Genomic DNA, 19,265 nt, shown 5'->3' on the forward strand with positions numbered 1-19,265 from the left:
AACTATCAAAGGACATTAGTAGGCAAATGTAAAATATGATACTATTATTCAAACTTTATAAACTCAATCCTAAAGTAAAGTCTTTTCTGTGTGGTTTTTTCTGTTTTTGTTTTAGTTGGTGGCCATTTATGAAGTTCTAAAGGATGAAGAAAGGAGACAGAGGTGAGTTAAGTTGCTCAGGTTCTTAAATAAAGCATGCATGCCAGTGATATATTGAAGTCCTGTTTGACTTACAATTAAGTCTTCAGATGATTTTCTTGCATAATTTAAGTTTGTAATTCCTATATAGCTGTTTAATTAAAGACTATATGTGGCTTAGAGGGGAAGCTGGTGTGTATTTTTGTGTAGTATACTGTTTTTTCTCCTTTAAAGCTAGTATTTGAAAGAACTTTAAAAGCTAGCTGTTATTTGGAGCAGGTTTTTTAACATTTAACAATTACATAACTTTTTGGTGATTTGTGTCAATTATCATTGCTTGTTTTATTAAAGCTATGGTTGAAAATACAGGCCACTGATTCAACTGTCAGTCATATCTCACTGTATCGATTAAAAGTTTCTTGCATGATATTTAGGGATTGTTTCCAGTGTATGTCATCTTCAACATTGTTTTCTGTTGCTTAGTTCATTGTTTTTTCTTACAGATACATTAACTGTAATGCTGTAAATTTTGATAGACATAGCATGATTTTTTTCTAATAATTGATAGTTGTCCTTGCTACTTCAGGAGCAGGCCCAGCAGCACCTGAAGGGGATAGGATTAAGAACTGAAAAGCTGGGGCGGATCTGCTTTCTGGAATACTGTTTTGAACTCTCCCCTTCACTCCCCCCCCAAGAAGATGTCCATTTAAAGTAATGACTATCAGGAAAACTCGGCCACTGAAAGAGTTTTGCTTTTAGTTGGAGTTGTAGTAAATGATCTTTTGGCTTACAAGCCTTTAAACAGGGCTTCTTGAGGCATTTCTTGAAGGGTTTTGGCTTTGTAGATGTCTTGGCAGGAGTCCAGGTTTTATAGTACAGATTATCTACTTTTTGATAATCCCTCTCTTGAAGTATCATGAAAATGTACTTCTGGAAATTTGTATTTTTATTTGACTTCTCGCAAGAGAATTTCATTGTGAAGTTCTACTCAAGGAAAGTTTAAAAAAAATTAAGTGGTTTCAGACCGCTTGAAAAGTTGAGTTATCCCCAAAACTTTCCCACCTTTTTGTTTATAACATTGTTTATACACACTTTGTGATACTGCCTTTCAGGAGCTTCCTTCCAGCATGGAACTTCTAGGAATTTCCTTGCAGCTGTGATAGCAGCTTTTTGCATGGAACTGTGACACAGTAGCTTGTAAAAGTTACATTTTTAAGCCTTGTATACATTGTGAATGTGACTTACCCAACTTTTTTGTGAGAATATTTTTAATTAGTGCAACACAGTAATTACAAATGAGAAATTAAAGCAGCAGTACATTGTTCTAGCTTAGGTTGATTTCAGTGTCAATGACTTTTTTTGTACATAGACAATATCGTATTTTTCTTGTACAGTGGGGATGTGTGGTTGATATTGCTTCTGTAGTTCATTAGATATAAATGTGGTGGATTAAATAGTCTTTACCTTCAGAGAATTTTCTGGAAATAATATGCAGTGCTTAGAAATTATATATAGAGTAGCAGAGCTGTATGGTCTCATTTCTTTGAGAAAACCTTTGTTGACCAGATTTATTACACAGTCTAATGATAAACTCTCAGTCGAGCTTGTAAATGGGGAGTAGCGTGTCCTGTATCCTGTAAGGCATTTTTTGTCGCATGTCTTTAAAACAAGTCTTAAGTAAGTCTTAAGTGCTAGGAGCTGCTCCCCCTGTAATACTGTTTCTGATGTAAGGTAACTGTACAGCAAGAAACCCGTGAGTTGCAAAGGAAAGGGGAGAGTGGTTGCTTTTTTGGGATCTTCCTACATTAGATGTTGATACTTGGCTGTACATTGTGTGGTCATGGACCGAGTGGAAGAGGCTCAAAGTTACTGTTGTGCCCACGCACTGGGGAGAAACTGTGCTGCATCCTTTGTCTTTCTGAGGGCTTCTCAACTCAGTTTTATCATGATTCCAGAGACACTTACTAGGGTCTGTTGTAACAAGGATTTCTGCCAAATTTCAGCTCCCCACCCACCCCCCCACCCCAGCAGTGTTGTAGTTTTTATTTCTAAAGTTACTCAAAGACCTGATGGGATGAGATGGAAATTAGTTCTATTTCTTACAAATTAGTTGGTGAGGAATTCTGGCAGTTTAGCTGGGAATCCCTTCACAACTGGATGCCTAAATGGTTTGGGGCACAGGATTACACCACCTCGAGAAGAGGGAGCTGCGGGCTTCTGCTTCTGTAAGGTGAAGTCAGCCGTACCTGCCTCTTACTGTTCATCTCAAAAGTGATGTGATCCAGCATTGGTCCTCATGTGCTTACAGAGAGTGGAACCAGTAAAGGCAGGAATAAGGTCCTGCACTGTATGAGTGAGTAACTCATTTTGAAACGATAAAAATGGGTCTGATTACACCCTTCCTCCATGTCTTGGTAAAGGTCAGGGGTGTTGAATTGTTTGTGCACGAGTATAGAAACAGTGTTCTAAAAAGGCAAATCTGTTAGCCAGTTATATGCAACTATTTTTCTAAAATCTTTGTATTTTCATATTTATCACTGAATTTTTACTTCATCTGATGGCAGAAGCCTTTCTTAAAACATTATCATTCCTCTACTGACAATTATAATACAGGGCTTTATAATTACAATGTGGCTTGCTTTTTTGAGAAAGTTACATAGTTCCTTGTGAAATATACTATTAGTATTAGTAGTACTACAGAAGATAGTAATGTTAGCACTTTTCTTTTAAACACTTTGACTGATACATAATCAAAACATTCTAATATTCTAACATTAAACATACATGCAGCCTTGTTTAATGTAGCAGTGTTTAAGACTAAATTAAACATACGTGCGGCAGAACATAATATTTTATGTTCTGTATACACACTACAGACTTCAAAATTCTACAGAAAAGTTTATCTTTAGGGTATGTAGAGATAGATGCATTTCCTGAAATACACTTTACTTTAGGGCATTTACTGGGAAATCAACTTGACAATGATAAATTTTATTAGCCTTTGATTATTTTTAATTTTTGAAAAAGTAGAGTTTTACACACTTCAATTAATTGTAATTAGTCAAAAATCTTACATTTTAATTTCATTGTTTGTTACCATTTTAAGGAGCTTTTTTTTACCTACAAGGCTTATCCCCTGTAACAATGTGAGCTTGATTACAGGAAGCGGTTGTAAAGGAATCAAGATGTACTTGTTTGGACTAAGAAAGGTGTTTATCTTATGTCTCATTATAATTAAATGTCTGTATTTGTAGGTATAAATTATTCTGGATGATGTTGCACGGGATGTCTTTGACAGCTTGAGGGAAAAAAAGGCCCCCAAAAGAAAAAACGCCAGTGCAGTCTTCCCGTAGTTCAGAATAGATCTCATTAATTCAAGATTATAGTATATAAACTTTATCAGATGTCTGAAATTATTTGAAATACAGAGCAGTGGATCTCTTAAAGGGAAAAGTAAATTATAATTATATTAAAATAGATGATACTGTAATTAGATACTTCAGTTAATAGATTTTTTTTTTTTCTTGCTATGTAATTGATTCTACAAAGAGCTCTTAAAGCTATCTCATGAAACTTTACAGAAGAATGAAATTTGAATAATCTTGCTATTGGTTACTTGTTAGTACAAGACTAGCAAGTCTTGTATACAATCCTGAGTTTTAAAATTAACATTCAACTTAAGTTATAAATGGGAATTTTTCTTTTGGTCTTTTTGTTTCTGGACTGGTGTTTTGGGGTTTTTTAGCTTGCTGGCTGATACATTTCAGAGACAACTGGCAGGCATACTCATATGTCAAAGATTTTCTGCATTCTGTGTACATATATCTGAGAGAAAAATACTGCAGATGTATTTTTCCTTTTCAGCTTGATTTTTTTTTTCTTACACAGAGTAACAATTAATACAGGTTGCTAAAAGAAGAATGCTTTGTAATTATATTTTTAATGTCATTCTCGATGCACACAGATTAACTAACTGTCTTTCATAGTTAATACAGGTTTCCATAAAGAGATTCTCTAATGAAACTTGCTTTTAACTAAACCGCATCCTAAATTTGGAAATCAAGGTTTAAAAATTATGGGAGGCTTCTGAGTTTCAGTAGGATCATTGTCCCGTTCAAAACCTAAAAATCATTGATATCTTTATTTTTCAAATACAGAGCTTAATTACTGTTGAAAGCAGTGATTTATCTTTTAACAGTATATATTCTAAAAAGTGGGTTATAATAGAAGCTATCTTCCCTTAAAATGGCCAGTCGTGTGAGCCATAATGTTCATTGATAGTAAAATCAATAGAGCATTGATTCTGAGACTTAATCCTTGGAGACTGTTGTTCAGAACAGCAGACATAGCCTAGTAAATACAGAGTGCTGTTTAAAGTGCTTAATGCAAGAGACTCTGCTGTGTTAATTTATTTTTTCTTAACAGATAATTTATAATAGAACATGGTTGCCAAACGTTAGTTTGCAGTCTTGTTTTACATATTACTATATTGTTACTGTTAGCATATATGAACCTTATTTAATCAGCAGCCACATTTTCAGTACATCAATTAACAAGCCTTAGTGTATGAGAAAGGCAAATGCTTAATAAATTTATAGTAGTATAAAAAATTTTCTTTTTTCATTCTACATATATTTCTCTGAAGAGTTCAAAGGACAAGTATCTTTTGTGAAATCTTGTTAACAACCTAATTTATTTTTAAAATGGTTTTGTTTCTAAAATACTTTTTTGTATTCTAACAATAAAGTGTTTAGCAAATGCATTCTTTTTTTTAAATTCTAAGACTTCTACTTAATTCCTAAACAGCTAAGTAGAAGTTTTAATTTTGAAATAACATGCTAAGCAATTTTTTTGAACGGAGTTTGTGTTAAGGCATCAGTAGTTAATTCCTTCTGACTTACTGGGAAAGGGAAAAAGTTATTCCTTCAAATTCTACAATAATGGATATTAATCTTAATATTCTTATAATTGTCATGGAAGTTAAAATTTTGTAATATAAATTAAACTTCTGGTAGCATAAAGAACCCTGCAGAATCCTGAGGTGTTAAATCTTTAGCATAGAAATAACAGTGCCAACTTGAACAAATGTTTTATCAGAAGTCAGCTTTTCTAGATGTGCTGAATTAAAGTATATTTTTAGATTGAAAACCGTGGCTTGTTTTTCTGCTTAAAAAAATGAATTTGCTTGTGGAAATTTTTTTTAGTACATCTCCAAGGTATCAATTTAATAACTATCAAAGTAGCTAGTGCAGTTGTTGCATTTAAATTGATTTACATGTCAAGACTGGCAGTTTAGCAGCTGCGCTATTATTCCTGGATCGGTCAATTTACTTGAGAAAAACCTACTACTGAGTTCTACTGACCTGCATGACAATATAGGCCCTATTTCTATTCCTGTAATTAGGCCTGCGACTAACTCAGAATATTTTTAATTAAAATATTTTGGTCAATGTGTTGCACCAAATTAGGCCTTTCAGTGCAGATTTAATTCTGGAAATGGTGTGATTAGAATATGTAATGAGTTGTGTTCAATTTAAGATTAACAGGTTGTGCATCTTTAACATACAGGCTTTTGAGTTTACTGTAGAGATTTTTGTTTGAAACTTCACTCGGAAAAGCTAACAAATAGAAAAATCTGGTTTGCATGTCTGTGGTTTGTTTATTTTTAAATTGTTGGTAACTTACTGTAAATAAAAGACCCCAGACATATTAAGATATTTCAAGACATTTGTGTGAAGAAAAACTGACAAATTGTCATAAAATGGTTTCTGTACAGTCAGTAGTATTAGTAAAATCAAACAGTTTTAAAACAGATCAAGTTTGGAGACAGCTTTTCAAATAGAAAATCAAAATAATCTAGCTGTGGTGAACTTTATTTTCTAACATAAAAATCAAGCCTTTAAGTTAAATTCATGTCTGACACAGAATAGATGTTAAGTCTGGCAGCATTTCTACCTACTAGATATTCTGCTGCTAAAGGACAAAACAAAACCAAAGATAGCCCACCCCCCCCAACACTTGTGCTTTTAATTTGTAAAAGAAAAAAAGGTTTATAGTGCTTGAGACTTTTGTTCTTTGTTACCTGTTTAGTACTTTGGTTTGTTATTTACTTCTATCGTGGAGACCTGCCCACTGATTACTGGCAGGTAGAACACATCTATGTTTGTAAAGTCTGTTATTTCAGAAGTGAATGAACTGAGGAGGGGTGTTGCAGGAACAATCGAATTTTATTTTTTATTTTTTATTTTTTTTCAAAAGACTAGACACATTTCCCCAGCATTTGGTTCTGGATTCTGTTTGCCTAGCAGCTGACAAAACGAGGCATTGGTCTGTTAAAAAAAGAAAAAAAAATTACTATGTGATCTTTTGTCTGTGTATTATTCAGGCAGTCTGTGGATTATCATTTGTTTTGTTTTTATAATTGGATGGTTTGGCTTATTTCATTTTTAGCTCTCCATGAAAGCCTGTTATATTTGCTACTGTAGGTATGACGATATTCTGATCAATGGACTACCAGATTGGCGACAGCCTGTGTTCTACTACAGGCGGGTGAGAAAAATGAGCAATGCTGAGCTGGCATTACTCTTGTTCATTATACTCACAGTGGGTCATTATGCTGTGGTTTGGTCAATCTACCTGGAAAAACAGCTGGTAAGTATTGGTAATAAATCAAACTTGCTTCAATTATTAGTATTGAATTTTCTGCACAAGTTTGCATATTACAGGGATCTCGACCACATCCCCTGTTTTGAATTTGGATTTTTTGTATTTTAAAAGTATTATATTTAAATTGGTGATAATTATAGAAGGAGATATTCAAAATCTACAAACTACTTAATTTTTCTAGAACTGGTAATAAATAGCAAGAGATGGTTCTTTAGTTTTTAACTGGAAGTAAGAAGAGGAATAAAAACTCTTCTATCATCCATTGACGCAGAATCATATGCTACAGTAGTCGTATCTATGGTTTTCCTAAATGTTGTTTAAAAATAATCAGTTTTTATTAATTTAAAATTCATACTTGCTTTGCCTTTGTTCTTAGCTAAATGCTTTTTTGTTTTGGGGTTTTGTTAACAGGGTAGGCATTGGTAAGCAGAATAAACCACATTATTTTTTGATTATTTTTTGTCATATAAAAATCTATTGCACTTAGTAGACTAGTAAAAAACTAAGCATAACTTGAAAAATATTCATACATTAGCATCTATTTACTTTTTTTATTTTCCACTGCATTATTGAAGTTGATGAATGAGAAAGGAGGCAAGTTGAATGCTTTCTCCTCTTAGAAAACTTTGATTGCTATGGAGATACACATGAGTGACAGAACTGGACTTCATGTGTGTTTAAAGACTGGATACCATGGCAACAGTTATTGTTAAGATAGATCATTTTACTTAATCATGTAGGACCCCTAGATACATTTGCATAAATGCTACTCTACTGTTTACCCTTCACAGAAGAGTCCCAGTAACATTTGTGGTTTACATGTTAATGATAACCTGTAACCATAGTTCTTTCTACACCAAGGATGAACTGCTTAGCAGAAAAAAGAGGGAGAAGAAGAAAAAAACAGGCAGCAGAAGTACAGAGGAAGCCAAACTTGCTGCTGTAGACAAAAATGAAAGGTGGGAAGAAACTGTTGTTTTCTGCATTTTAAAACATTCTATTGGCTACCGATTTATTTCTGTCATTTTCTCCTTGCATCTTTGACATATTTTATGAGAAAAATAACTGTATTTGTAGTAACAGCCGTTGCTGATATAAAGTGTGCCAGTGTAGATGTGTGTTCAGGTTTTGATTTGTAAATAAATGTGTGGTGTTTATTCAGCAGATCAACAATAATGGAAAGATTAAGGTGGAATTAGTGGTATCTGGCTTATAGAAGGGTATTATTTCTATGAGTTGATATTAGAAGATTTTACAACTTTTTCCATCTCTGAAGATTTTTGCCTGTGATTACAATAAACAAATTTCAATTTATTTGAGCTTTAGTTTATTACCGTACCAAGCAAGGAGTTTTTATGGAGCTTTAATGCTTGTCTGATTTAATGCTTTTTATCTGATTAACTTAAAAACAAGCATGTTGGTAAAGGCTTCTAACACCATTGTTTGTGAAGAAGCACATAGGGAAATAGTGACTTTCAGGATGCTCCAAAAGATGCCACCATTTCTTCTATTGATTTGTAGAAAGAAATAAAGGGTTTAAATAGTTCACACAGCAGGGGCATGAACTGGATCAATGCAGGATGGAGATCAGAGCCCATTTTGCCTGTCGTCTTTCCTGATGACATCAGTGAGTAATGCTCCAGTGAACTGCAAATGACATTAATTTTTATGTATTGTTTTGTTTACGCTACAGTCTTCATATCTGGTTGTCAGCACTTGTGAACACTTGGTTGAGGCTTGAGGGTTTTTTGGTTTGGGGCTTTTTTTAAGCTGAAGTGATTATGTGGCTTAAGAATTTATTTTCTTGAAGAAAAGCCCTTTTTAAGAGATTAAAATACAACAATGATTAGAAGGTAGCTGTTACATATTTTGAATTAAATAGTCAAAATGTATCTTCAATATTATGTAGTTACACATTTTTATAGGACTTGACAAGTGCTAATCATCTTAAAGGGTAATGGGAAAGTTCTGACTTTGAGATTGTCTGGCAGTAATTAAAAACTTAGTTTTATTTGACTGCAGAATACTGGACAAACCACAGTGGCATGACTTACTTCCGTGCAAGCTGGGAATATGGTTCTGTCTCACTGTGAAAGCTTTACCTCAGCTATTCCAGGTAATAATAATGATTTTAAGTTATATTACTTTATTTTCTTGATGGTGTTGTTACGTATAATCAGATGTGTAGCATTTGTTCTTATGAATGTTTTGGCTCAAGGACATACTGTGTGTATATATGTGAAATATATGTAAGTTACTCTTTCGAGGCAAATTTAGTATTGTAAGTTCATCAAAATATGAATATATTTTAAATGGGCATTAATCTTAATGTGCTAGGGAATTCAGCAGCAGTTCCTGCTAGGCAAAACTACAAGAATAGATGATGGGAGAGGGATGATATATCTACATCTAATTAGGAATAGCAATGTCTTTTAAGCGATCTGTTAACAAAAGTATTTTATCTCAAATAAGTAAATGCTGTGTTTTCTTAGCAGATGTTAATACATCATTTAATTTTGGGGAACAGTGAAATTACTTTTTCTGATTGAGTGAGCTTTTTTTTTTTTGAGTCACTAGATAATGGTATGAACTGATATCTGAAATTACTAAGGTAAAGTAACAAAGGTGTATTTGTAATTTATAAACATAAATGTGGCAGACTTGCCCACAACTGTGTCTTTTTAATCTAATATTATACACTGTAAAATGTAGCTGATATTCATCCAGTGCAAGTATTGTCACATCAGTTATCAGAATAACTTTTTCAATATCACATGCTCTTCTCATTTCCTTTGAATACACCCATTTGTTTAATACCCTTGTTCACTGCTAATTAATATGGATCAGGGAGTGCCAAGTGGATTTTACTTTGGTTTACAGAAATACTTCATATTAATTCTAAGTATAAATAGTGTATAATGGCATCAATGTCCAATTTCTGTCTGTGATCAAGATGGAAAAACATGTAATTGATAATTCCTAATCTGTTAGCAAAAGGCTTGTAAAAGTTCTAAATGCAATAAAGTCTGGTCTTTCAGCATCCGTTTTTATAGCCTTTAACCTTTCCTACAAAGAGAAGCAAAAGATAATATCTCTTCCTCTTTAAAAGTTTCATCAGAACTCTGTGGCTATTTTATTAAAGAAACCTTTCTTTCTGGGAGTTTTTAAAGCAAAAATGATGATGCTTAATTAGATCAAGTGATGTGTCCAAATTGAGCTTTGATGTTCACCCCTCATTTAAGTGAGTCAGATAGAAAAAAATTAAGTTCAGTAATTGCTGTTGCTGCATTTTTGAAACTTTCTTCATAATTATAGTACTTCCCCTTTTGCCTTAATAGCAAAATATACAAAATATTATATAATGGAGTAAGATTAATGAATAATTATATATTAGGACTTCTTATAATCTAAGCTGTTATTTTCTCATTTTTATGATTTTAAGATAGTCTGTTAAGAAGTCAGTGTAACAGGTTTCAGATTTTCTGTTCAAAACGCAGATCCTGTGTCTGCCAGAATAGGCAGAAAAGATGAATACAACAAAAGTGATGTTTTGTGCTTTGTCAACACCTAGCCAATACCTCTTGCTGTGGATTTTAAATCCATTAAATTAATGGTATCAGAAAAAAAGCTATCCAATAACTTATGGAAAATTGGAGACCAGCAACCAGGGATTAGGTGGCAGGGGATGCAGGATGTAGAGGAATTCAGAGCTGGAAGGCTTTGGAGCAAGGAGGAAGCAAAGAGATGGAGCTCTAGAGTAAATTGCCCCATATGTAAATTACACTACTGCTTAACTCCGGGGCTTGTTTTGCTGTTGTTTGAGATGACCTGCTGATTATGTAAGTTAAAATGCAATAAAATATCAGTAATCTTCAATGTTGAGAACATTCAGAACTTCAGGTACCTGAGATTGATTACTGTAGCTTGTTACTTAATAATACTTAAAGAAGTATTTCCTTTTCTGAAGAGCATAAGAGCAGCAGTGACCTCATGTTGGATATGTTTTCTGAAATGACAGTGCAAAAGATACCTCGTATGTTGTAGCTAGCTGGACAGAGACCCCTCTGAGCTCTTTTTGAGTTGTATTTAAGGTTTTAGCAAGTTCTGCCTTAGTTGCAATTACCAACATACAGCAAAAAAGCAGCAGTACTCACATGATTATATCCCAGTACAGAGAATCTTTGAATTTTTTCTTTAGTAGTACACTAACATAGGCTTGAGATTTCACTATATTTCAGGCTTTTAGTATAAGTAGAATCATTAGGGCAGTTTTATCTGGAAGATAAGACTCCTGCAGATACTGGGTAGTGTTATATGTGCTAGTTACGCATGCAAATTATTTAACAAGGTGTTACAGTGATTGACATAAGGATGGCTGCTACAGATTTTAGTTGTTTATTGAGTTAATCTAAATTATTTCTTCAGTCATTTAAGAGCCAACAGGTTATTTTCAAAATTGGCTGTCATTCATCTGCAACTAATGCAACTGTAGGTTAACTTCTAAAAATGCATCCATATTTAAATGAACCCCATTTGGCACAGAAAAGAGTAAGAGTTAGCAATACTTCTAATTAAATGTTGCTTCTACCACCGAGTTTTTCAAAGCTCTGTCAATGAAATAACTGAACTGCTTCCTCAAATTAAGGAAACAAACCCACCTGCCTGTGTACACAAGTTCTTCCCCAAAGGAAACTTTATTAAAAACAAAAATGCCCCCACAAAACCAAACCAACAATGAAAAAAAAAAAACCTAACCAAACAAAATCCACAAGGAGAGGTCCATTTAAACTTTTTGCCACTTTTTGTACTGATTACTTTTACCTAGCATCCATCTCTCCCCCCATTAGTTAATGTGAATATCCTGTTTATAACAGCTCTGTCTCGGGATTCAGGTTGCTGAGCTTCTGCCCATGCCTGGCTCTCATTTATCCAATTGAGTGTCTTTCTCCTACTTCCCTTCCTCCTTCAAAATGTCAGATTTCAGGAGGAGGCACTTAAAATAATTAAGGTGGGCCTTTACTGAAGAAAAATGCTTTGTTTGCATGCCCTTGTGATGGCCTGTGCCATTTTATCGTAGTCTGCATTTTATGTCAAGAAACTGGAAGAAAAATGGGTGAGAGGAGGATGAGAGAAACTAAAAAATGATTGTTTTTTTTTAAACTGTTGACAATTGTATTTTGAGAGAGACTGCATAGGTGGTTATATTCATGCATTTAGTTTACTTAAATTTGACGGTGAAACCAGCATCTTCAAGCTTGTTTAAAGAAGCAAAGGGAAAAGAATACATAACGTATCATAAATCAAGTATCTGTGGTGTGAAAGAAACATTAAGTGGAGTGTAAATTACATTAACTATTTAATTCTTAAGTTTAATTCCTATAATGTAGGCTCAAGAAAAAGGTAGAAAAAGAATGCAATTGTTTCTAAGGTCATGTGTAGTTTACTCGTTCATGAGAATGACCTGGAAGAAGGCTATATATTTAAAAAAAAAAAAAAGAAGAAAAAGAAGAAACAAAACTCAATTAAAATGTTTATTTGAACTGAAAATTGTTCTTACAAAGAAATAAGCCAGCTAGATATAGAGTGCAAGAATATCTGTTCAAATGGTGAATGTAATACAGAATAGATACTTGTGTTAAGTATACTTCTCTTTTGTGGCAAAACAGTCATATGTAGATTGCAGTTTATTCCCAAAACAGCTGACTAGAGTTTTTTTTTTTTTGGATGTGCAGACATACAACTTTAAGAGAAGTCATCTTTCTTAAAAATGTTGCTAATTATTCTTCACAAAATATTTCCTTCAGAAAACTGAAGATTGGAGTGTTTGTTCATGTTCCTGTCAACTACTTTTCTTCCACCTTGATGTGGTAAAGCTTAGCAATGAATATCTTTATTTTTACACCAACTTCATTAATGCCAGTCAGCACTAGGAAATATTTTTTTATTAGTTAAATTATGACCGTGCTGTTGTCCTGAGTATAATGAAGCAGAAAGCATTTTTTGTTTGTTTCAGACAGAAATGGATTCATATTAAGAAAATAACGTTTCCTGTTATCCCCTACCTGGAATAGTGTAGGGCTAGTGCATACACCCTAGCAGTGAACTGTTGGAAGAACTGGTGGCTTGCCAGTTGAAGCTCAATATGTAGTTGCCCTGGGTATAACCTAGTGAGATTATGAACAAAGCTTTCAATTACAATTGAAACTTTTGTTTATAAAGACTTTTGCGTAGCGCAAAGTGAATTAAAACAAAAAGGCTACCAGATGGTAATTACTGTAGCTGATTTAGTAGCCTGGAATAGATTCAAACTAGTGACCCAGAGGTGTTTAATTTCTTGGCATTTTTTCCTCAGGTTTTCTTTTCATCCATGATTACATTTCAACACCTGTTTAGAGATGGTTCAGCTTTGGCCTTAAATGGATTGGCAATGTGTCATTAAACTCAAGAGGCTTTGCCAGCAGGGCATCTCCTTTGGCAAAGTTAGCTTTTAAACAAGATTTGATTAGGTCAGCAAACACTTGCATGGGTTGTTTTTGTCTTCATGTATGACTTATATGAAATGATTGTTTGAAGATTAAAATAAAATTTATTGCATTTAATAACATATGCCTTTAAAAAGAGATTTTAAGGGATTTATTCAAGTCAGGAAGGTTAAATATCAATTTAATTCACAGTTTTACAGGGTTCCCAGGGTTTTGATGTGTTCCAACTTACTGTACAGCACCAATGTTGATATAAGTTGTGGGGAGCGAGCGATTGCAGGATGTGTGGCACGAGTGATTGCCCATTTGCTCTGTGTCTTGCTATTTTGCAGCTGTTGGGAAAACGAAAGTAGGGATGAAGCTCTTGACCCTGAGGTCAATTAGAAGCTTAGAAGCAGGTCAGAGGAGAGTGGATGGTAAAACAAGTATTGTGGGTGTATGCAAGTGAGCAAAAATAATTTGCGTCTAATGGATTACTGTCTGAGGCTCTGGAGAAAAAATGTGCTTTCCTGCATAGTAAGTTTTAGGTAAACATAAGATGCTAAAGAAATTTGCGTTTAATTGCCTGTTGTTCTGTGGCAGCCAATTTTGTTCTCCTTCAAATCACTTACTGTATGCCTGCATATCCCAGGACACACATTAGAGGAGTGTAGCTCCAAGAGTAGCTCGTGTATGAGGCTATACTGGCTCTCAATTCATGGTACTGTTCTGTTGTGGTAAGAGGCTTCACAGGGGGTGAATGGGTCCCAGGGAGGCCTTGCAACATTGGCCTCTGTTCCCCCTTCTGGCTGCCTTTGTTTCACCACTGTGGATGTGGAATACTCAGCAGATACTGCAGTAGCACAGCCTGCTGCTGGTCAGCTGGTGTATCCAAGACTTGGGAAAGCATGCTTCAACCTCCCAGTGGCTATACACAGCTGAAAAGCCTGGCCATACCTGGTTTTATTCCAGGGTCAAAGCATTATTTTCTGATTATAAAGGAGGAGGTAATGCAATTCCTGTTTATTTATTAGTTTGACTTTGAGTAAACATGTAAAAATGCCAAAGACAAATATAAATTATAAAGTTTAGCTTTTTTTTTTACATTATTTTTTACCATAACACATTGATATTGCTAGTTTATAAACCCATCAAAAGAGTGTTTTTGCTGTGGTATAATGGCTGGCATTTTTATTGCGTAGAAATAGCAAATTGAAGCTCAGATGTTGCAGTAATTTTAATTTGACCCCTTCTTCTCTCTCTGTTTTTGTAAAAATTGTACAAGAACACTGCACTCAAAAAGACGAAAAATTGCAAATATTTCTCCTTACGTCTATAGATTGATTTAATAAGAATTAATGCAAAGAAAATTATTTCAATATACTGATTTTAAATATGCCTGGGGGAAAGTTTCCACTTAACTGTAAATTCTGAGGGGATGCATTTTGTTGGTATCAGTCCCTCACCTAGAAAAGTAAAAAGTGAAGCTGATTCTATCACAAAATCTGTAATGAAGATTCACATATGGCCAATACAGGAAGTTGTTTCCAATGTTTGCCTTATTTCTCCTAATCTTTTGTCTTTCTGAGGTAGACCAGAAAGCCAGGAAGATTAAGTGGCGGGGGGAAAAACAACAAAACCTCATCACCCTCCCCAAAAGTCAAGGAGAGGCTAGAGTGGCTGAGTCTTAATCAGAACTGAAGCTTTTAGTTCCAAAATTAGTACAGTTTCAATAAATACTGTATCTGTTTGAGTTAAAAACAACCACCAAACAAACCAAAACAAAATAATAATTTAAAAAAACCCCAAACAAACCAAAAAACAAACAAAAAAAACCCCCAAAAAACCACCATGAAAACCCCACAAAAACCCCCAAGCCCAAAACCCCCAAGCAAACAAAGAAAAAAAACCCTCAAAAGTGAATTATCAAGAATTTCTGTATTTCTGCATCACTCAAGCTTTGTCTTGGTAATCTCAAATTTATTGACATGAGACGATACTGATATAAAGAGGACCTGAAATACAAGAGTTTTTAAATATTCTTTGTTCTTAATTGTGGTTAAAATATTGAAAATATGTTAATGAAGTGTTTGTCCCTCAATTTTGTTATGATCTGAGGGTAAACACAGGAATCTCATATACATGGCAGTTGAAATGTAATTTAGGAATACTAATAGCAGAATTTTGCGTTTCTAATACACTCTTTTTTCATTCTGTTCCTTTTTGGAAATTGTGTATTTAAAATCATAGCATAATAGACCAGCATGTATTAGCCCTTTTCATTATTCTTTTTCCTTAACTACATGCATATAACTGCTTTGATGGCGAAGTAGTGCATTTGTGTTGATGTTCTTTTTTGAAAACTTCTCAAACTTCCTGCAAATGAGAACAAAATATTTCTGATTAGGTAAGCTGGAGCTTTTTAGTTAGAACAGTTCCAACCTTTGTATCTGTGTGGCTTTTTCCTCTGTTCCTTTCCACCCCCAAAAGGACAGAAATGTTGCTTTTCTTATATTTATTACCTATTGAAGATGAAGTATACATCATGGGTATACAATTTTGATATTGTGTATTTTGAGCTGTTTGGGAAAAGATCCTCTAAGAGAAGAATTGTTACTGAATTTTGGGGAAGGAGCATTAGATTGTAAGAGGCTATATCTGTATTGCCAGAGTTTTCAGGGCCCTACAATATTCGTATGGAGGCAAAACAACTGCTTAAATTTATCACTTTGGAAAAGTAAAAAATCTGAACATGAATCTATTTTGAAATACTCTTACTACCAAAACTGAATATGCTTGAAAATTAATATTTCTGTTTAGACTGATACAATTGAAAACTAATGAGGAATAAATTAAAATGTGCTTATTTATGTTAAGGCAGAAGTTTTCTTCAAAGAACTTCCTATTTTAAACTCTTTTCCAGTGTTTCTTTCACTTTTACTTACAAGGTCTAATATCCACATATTTTGTGTCTGTGGCTAAAATATTTACTCAGGTAGGTCTATTAATTTCTCTTTACAACCTGTAGAGCCATTTCTTATGCTTTTGTGAGGAAGATTTGATTTTCAAATCTTCAAAATCCATTTTGATTACATTTTTTGGTTTTTTTTATTTGCTTTACATTATATGTATACATTTTTATGTGTGCTTCAGAATGTGCAGTCTCCCCCTTTTTTGTGATTATGGTATAATAATCTATAATAATAATAAACTGTCATTAATAAGGTAAAATACTAATGTTGCCTTTGTTACCTGGATATTACTTCATTTGCAGTGATAATCCATTTTATATCCATAAAGCAACAATACTACTAAATTTCATTTGCGTGCTTCTGACTAGTTTTCTTTGTTGTTCAGCTATTGTGTCTCATTTTTGTCTGAGCCACATTTCCAATTGTTCCATGATTGACATGCTGGAGAGATTGACAGTTACCCCCTAGTGCCTGCTGTCTGGAGATCCCACAAGCAATAATGGATTTTACAGCAGAATTTAGCATCAAATATTGGCTTTCAGTGTCAAATGGGTTAAATTTAAATGCTGGTTAATTGTAGCCATTTTGAAACCATAGCCTTAAACAAAAGCGTTTTTTGGATACCAGCATGTCTGAGTCCCGTGTATGCCACACAACCCAAATGTCTCAAACTTGTAGCAGAAGTTAACCATTATATACAAGGCTGTTTCTGTTTCTTAATGATGCAAATAGTCCAAATTTGGAGAGTACAGGGAATATGACTGAATATGTTTCCTCCAAGTCTTTATATCTGCTGTTAATGGTAGTCGTCCTGTACCTACACACGTTTTGTTAGCCTCAATTCTATTAAAACCACAAAAAAACACTTTCCCACCCACCCCCCCCAAAAAACCCCCTGTAAGCCTATGAGATGCTCTAATCTGCTATGTTCCAGCAGCAGAAACTTACGTAAAGTCTTTAAAATTTCTTCTGTGTGCTGTGATCGCCTACGTAAACCTGGCAGAGAAATGTACCTTCCTGTTTCCTGTACCCAAATGTAAAGACAGAGTAAAAAGAGGTATTCTGGAAGGAGATGAAACCGTACTGATCTTTTGTGGGAATCTGTAGGAGTTGTTTCTCAGGTGTGCTGACTTGTATCAATGAGATGTCCTGAAACAATACAAAGTTCTGCTCAGAGCTGGGTCATGATTCTGTCCTCTATTGTCCCACCTCCCCTAAGTGTCTTTGAAGGGGTAGATGCCAGTATAACGCAAAGAGCAACTGTCGTGTCAGAGTATCTTTGCAGGAAGCAGTGTTTTTGGATGACTTCTGCCATTAGAAGCAGCAATAATGACTGCTTAACTCAGGTTTTATTTTCAAAATTTATTAAGATGTCACTTAATTTTTCATGAGACCAGGTTTTGTTCAAATTTATGGGATTATAGTTGAAATTATAAAATATTTACTGATTAGTTACAATACAGTCTACATTAAAACTTTAATCACCCTTTATATGTAGGAAGTGGGACTGTTAATGTAATAACAAGAATACAATTATTTTTGACTATAAAGAGCTAAAATTAGCTTTATCTAATACTATAATTAATTTTTATTTCATGCAATAGATGTTCTGTGTGGCTGGAAATCATAAATAATAATTTGTCTATTTCAGCATTTTTGTTACAGATTGGTTGTTTTTGAATGACTATAGAAATCTCTTAAACTGGTAAGTGAGAGTAAGAAAACTCTCCATACCTCTTACTTCAGCAATCTGATTGTTCATATCAGAAAGCTTTCAATGCAAATTACTAATTAATTAAATTAGTAATAAATTAACTAAAATTACTAATTAATCAGATTTTGGAAATCTGTAACTTATTGTGAGATTTGTGACAGGACTTCTAGTTTCATGTGCAAATTTGTAAAATAAATTTCAGATTAGACTCGAACCCTTGGAGAAAAAACTTAATATATATTTTCAACACGTTAATAGCAATGTAGAAGTTGGCTTTAAAAAAAAGGCGGGGTGGGGGGGAATGACAAGTTGGGTTTTGGAACATGCAGTTCCATAATGAGTTCACACTAAGATGACTGCTGCCTAGCAATTCCCTTTGTCACTGCACACACTACTCTAATTAAAAACTTTTCTTTCTTCCTTGAACTTCCAGATTGCTGATGTGAGCAAAGTGGGTACATGGCCTCTTAAAAGCCGTAGGTAGTGATCAGAAATGTTTTTCTAACCATTTTGCCTTTCAGGTTGTCAGTGAGCGTCATAGTCTATAATATCAACGCTATTACGTTTGAACCTTTATTACACAAAAATTCTACATTCTAAACAAATGCTTTCTATACTGAAAATTGCTGTAACTCAAGGAAACGATTATATCTTAAATTTTTTTGCAAGGTTAATTGAGAACTTAGAACAGAGCCATTGCAATAACTTGTTTGTATAAGGATGCTAATGTCATTGCAACATTTTCTTAAAGGATGCCAGACAATTATATGTAGAATATAAAGAAACAAAAATGAAGGCGAAAGAAGATGCCCTGGCTAAGGCTGAACTTGAAACACTTCAGAGTGAGTTTTTACCACTGTCTTAATAAACAAAGATGTAATGTGATACATCCTGTGTAGTAGGTATATGTGAACAAACATTTTTATAATCCTCAAAAATATGTGTGTTATATATTTCTCTACTGCTGTTAAATTTAAATAAGCTTTTAATGTCGTGGCTAATTTTGCAGTAGGCTGCTGTTTGTTCCTACAGAGGTATAAAACAGTTGATAGTTACATAGTAGCAACAAAGCATACTGTGCTAGAAACATTGCTTTGCTAGAGGGAAATCTCAAATGCATAGATCTTGGCGTATACATTTTCAGGAGTGACCTCTTGTGTTTTGACTATTCTTGTATTCTCTTTGTCTGTAAATATTTTTTTAAAATAATATGTTTAATAATTCTTCTGTGCATAATGAGTTGATTTTTGTCATAGAAATTGAACATAATTTGAATTTCCAAAAGCATGGATGCAGACTTTGGAGATGGATTCA

The 19,265-nt window shown here is 34.0% G+C and overlaps 1 protein-coding gene across 1 annotated transcript in view; it reads left to right on the forward strand.

Annotated features, from left to right (window-relative positions):
- LOC104620949 (dnaJ homolog subfamily C member 1-like) overlaps positions 1–18,793 on the forward strand; it is a gene marked incomplete at its 3' end in the record, with an annotated part of 20,058 nt that extends 1,265 nt beyond the window's left edge. Inside the window, exons 3-7 of the mRNA XM_010287312.1 lie at positions 116–162; positions 6,624–6,789; positions 7,666–7,763; positions 8,827–8,920; positions 18,703–18,793. Of these exons, the coding sequence (XP_010285614.1) occupies positions 116–162; positions 6,624–6,789; positions 7,666–7,763; positions 8,827–8,920; positions 18,703–18,793 (496 nt within the window). The remainder of the gene's footprint in view (positions 1–115; positions 163–6,623; positions 6,790–7,665; positions 7,764–8,826; positions 8,921–18,702) is intronic.
- Positions 18,794–19,265: the final 472 nt, after the last annotated feature.

This window comes from Phaethon lepturus, unplaced genomic scaffold (assembly GCF_000687285.1).
Source record: "Phaethon lepturus isolate BGI_N335 unplaced genomic scaffold, ASM68728v1 scaffold15085, whole genome shotgun sequence".
NCBI lineage: Eukaryota > Metazoa > Chordata > Aves > Phaethontiformes > Phaethontidae > Phaethon > Phaethon lepturus.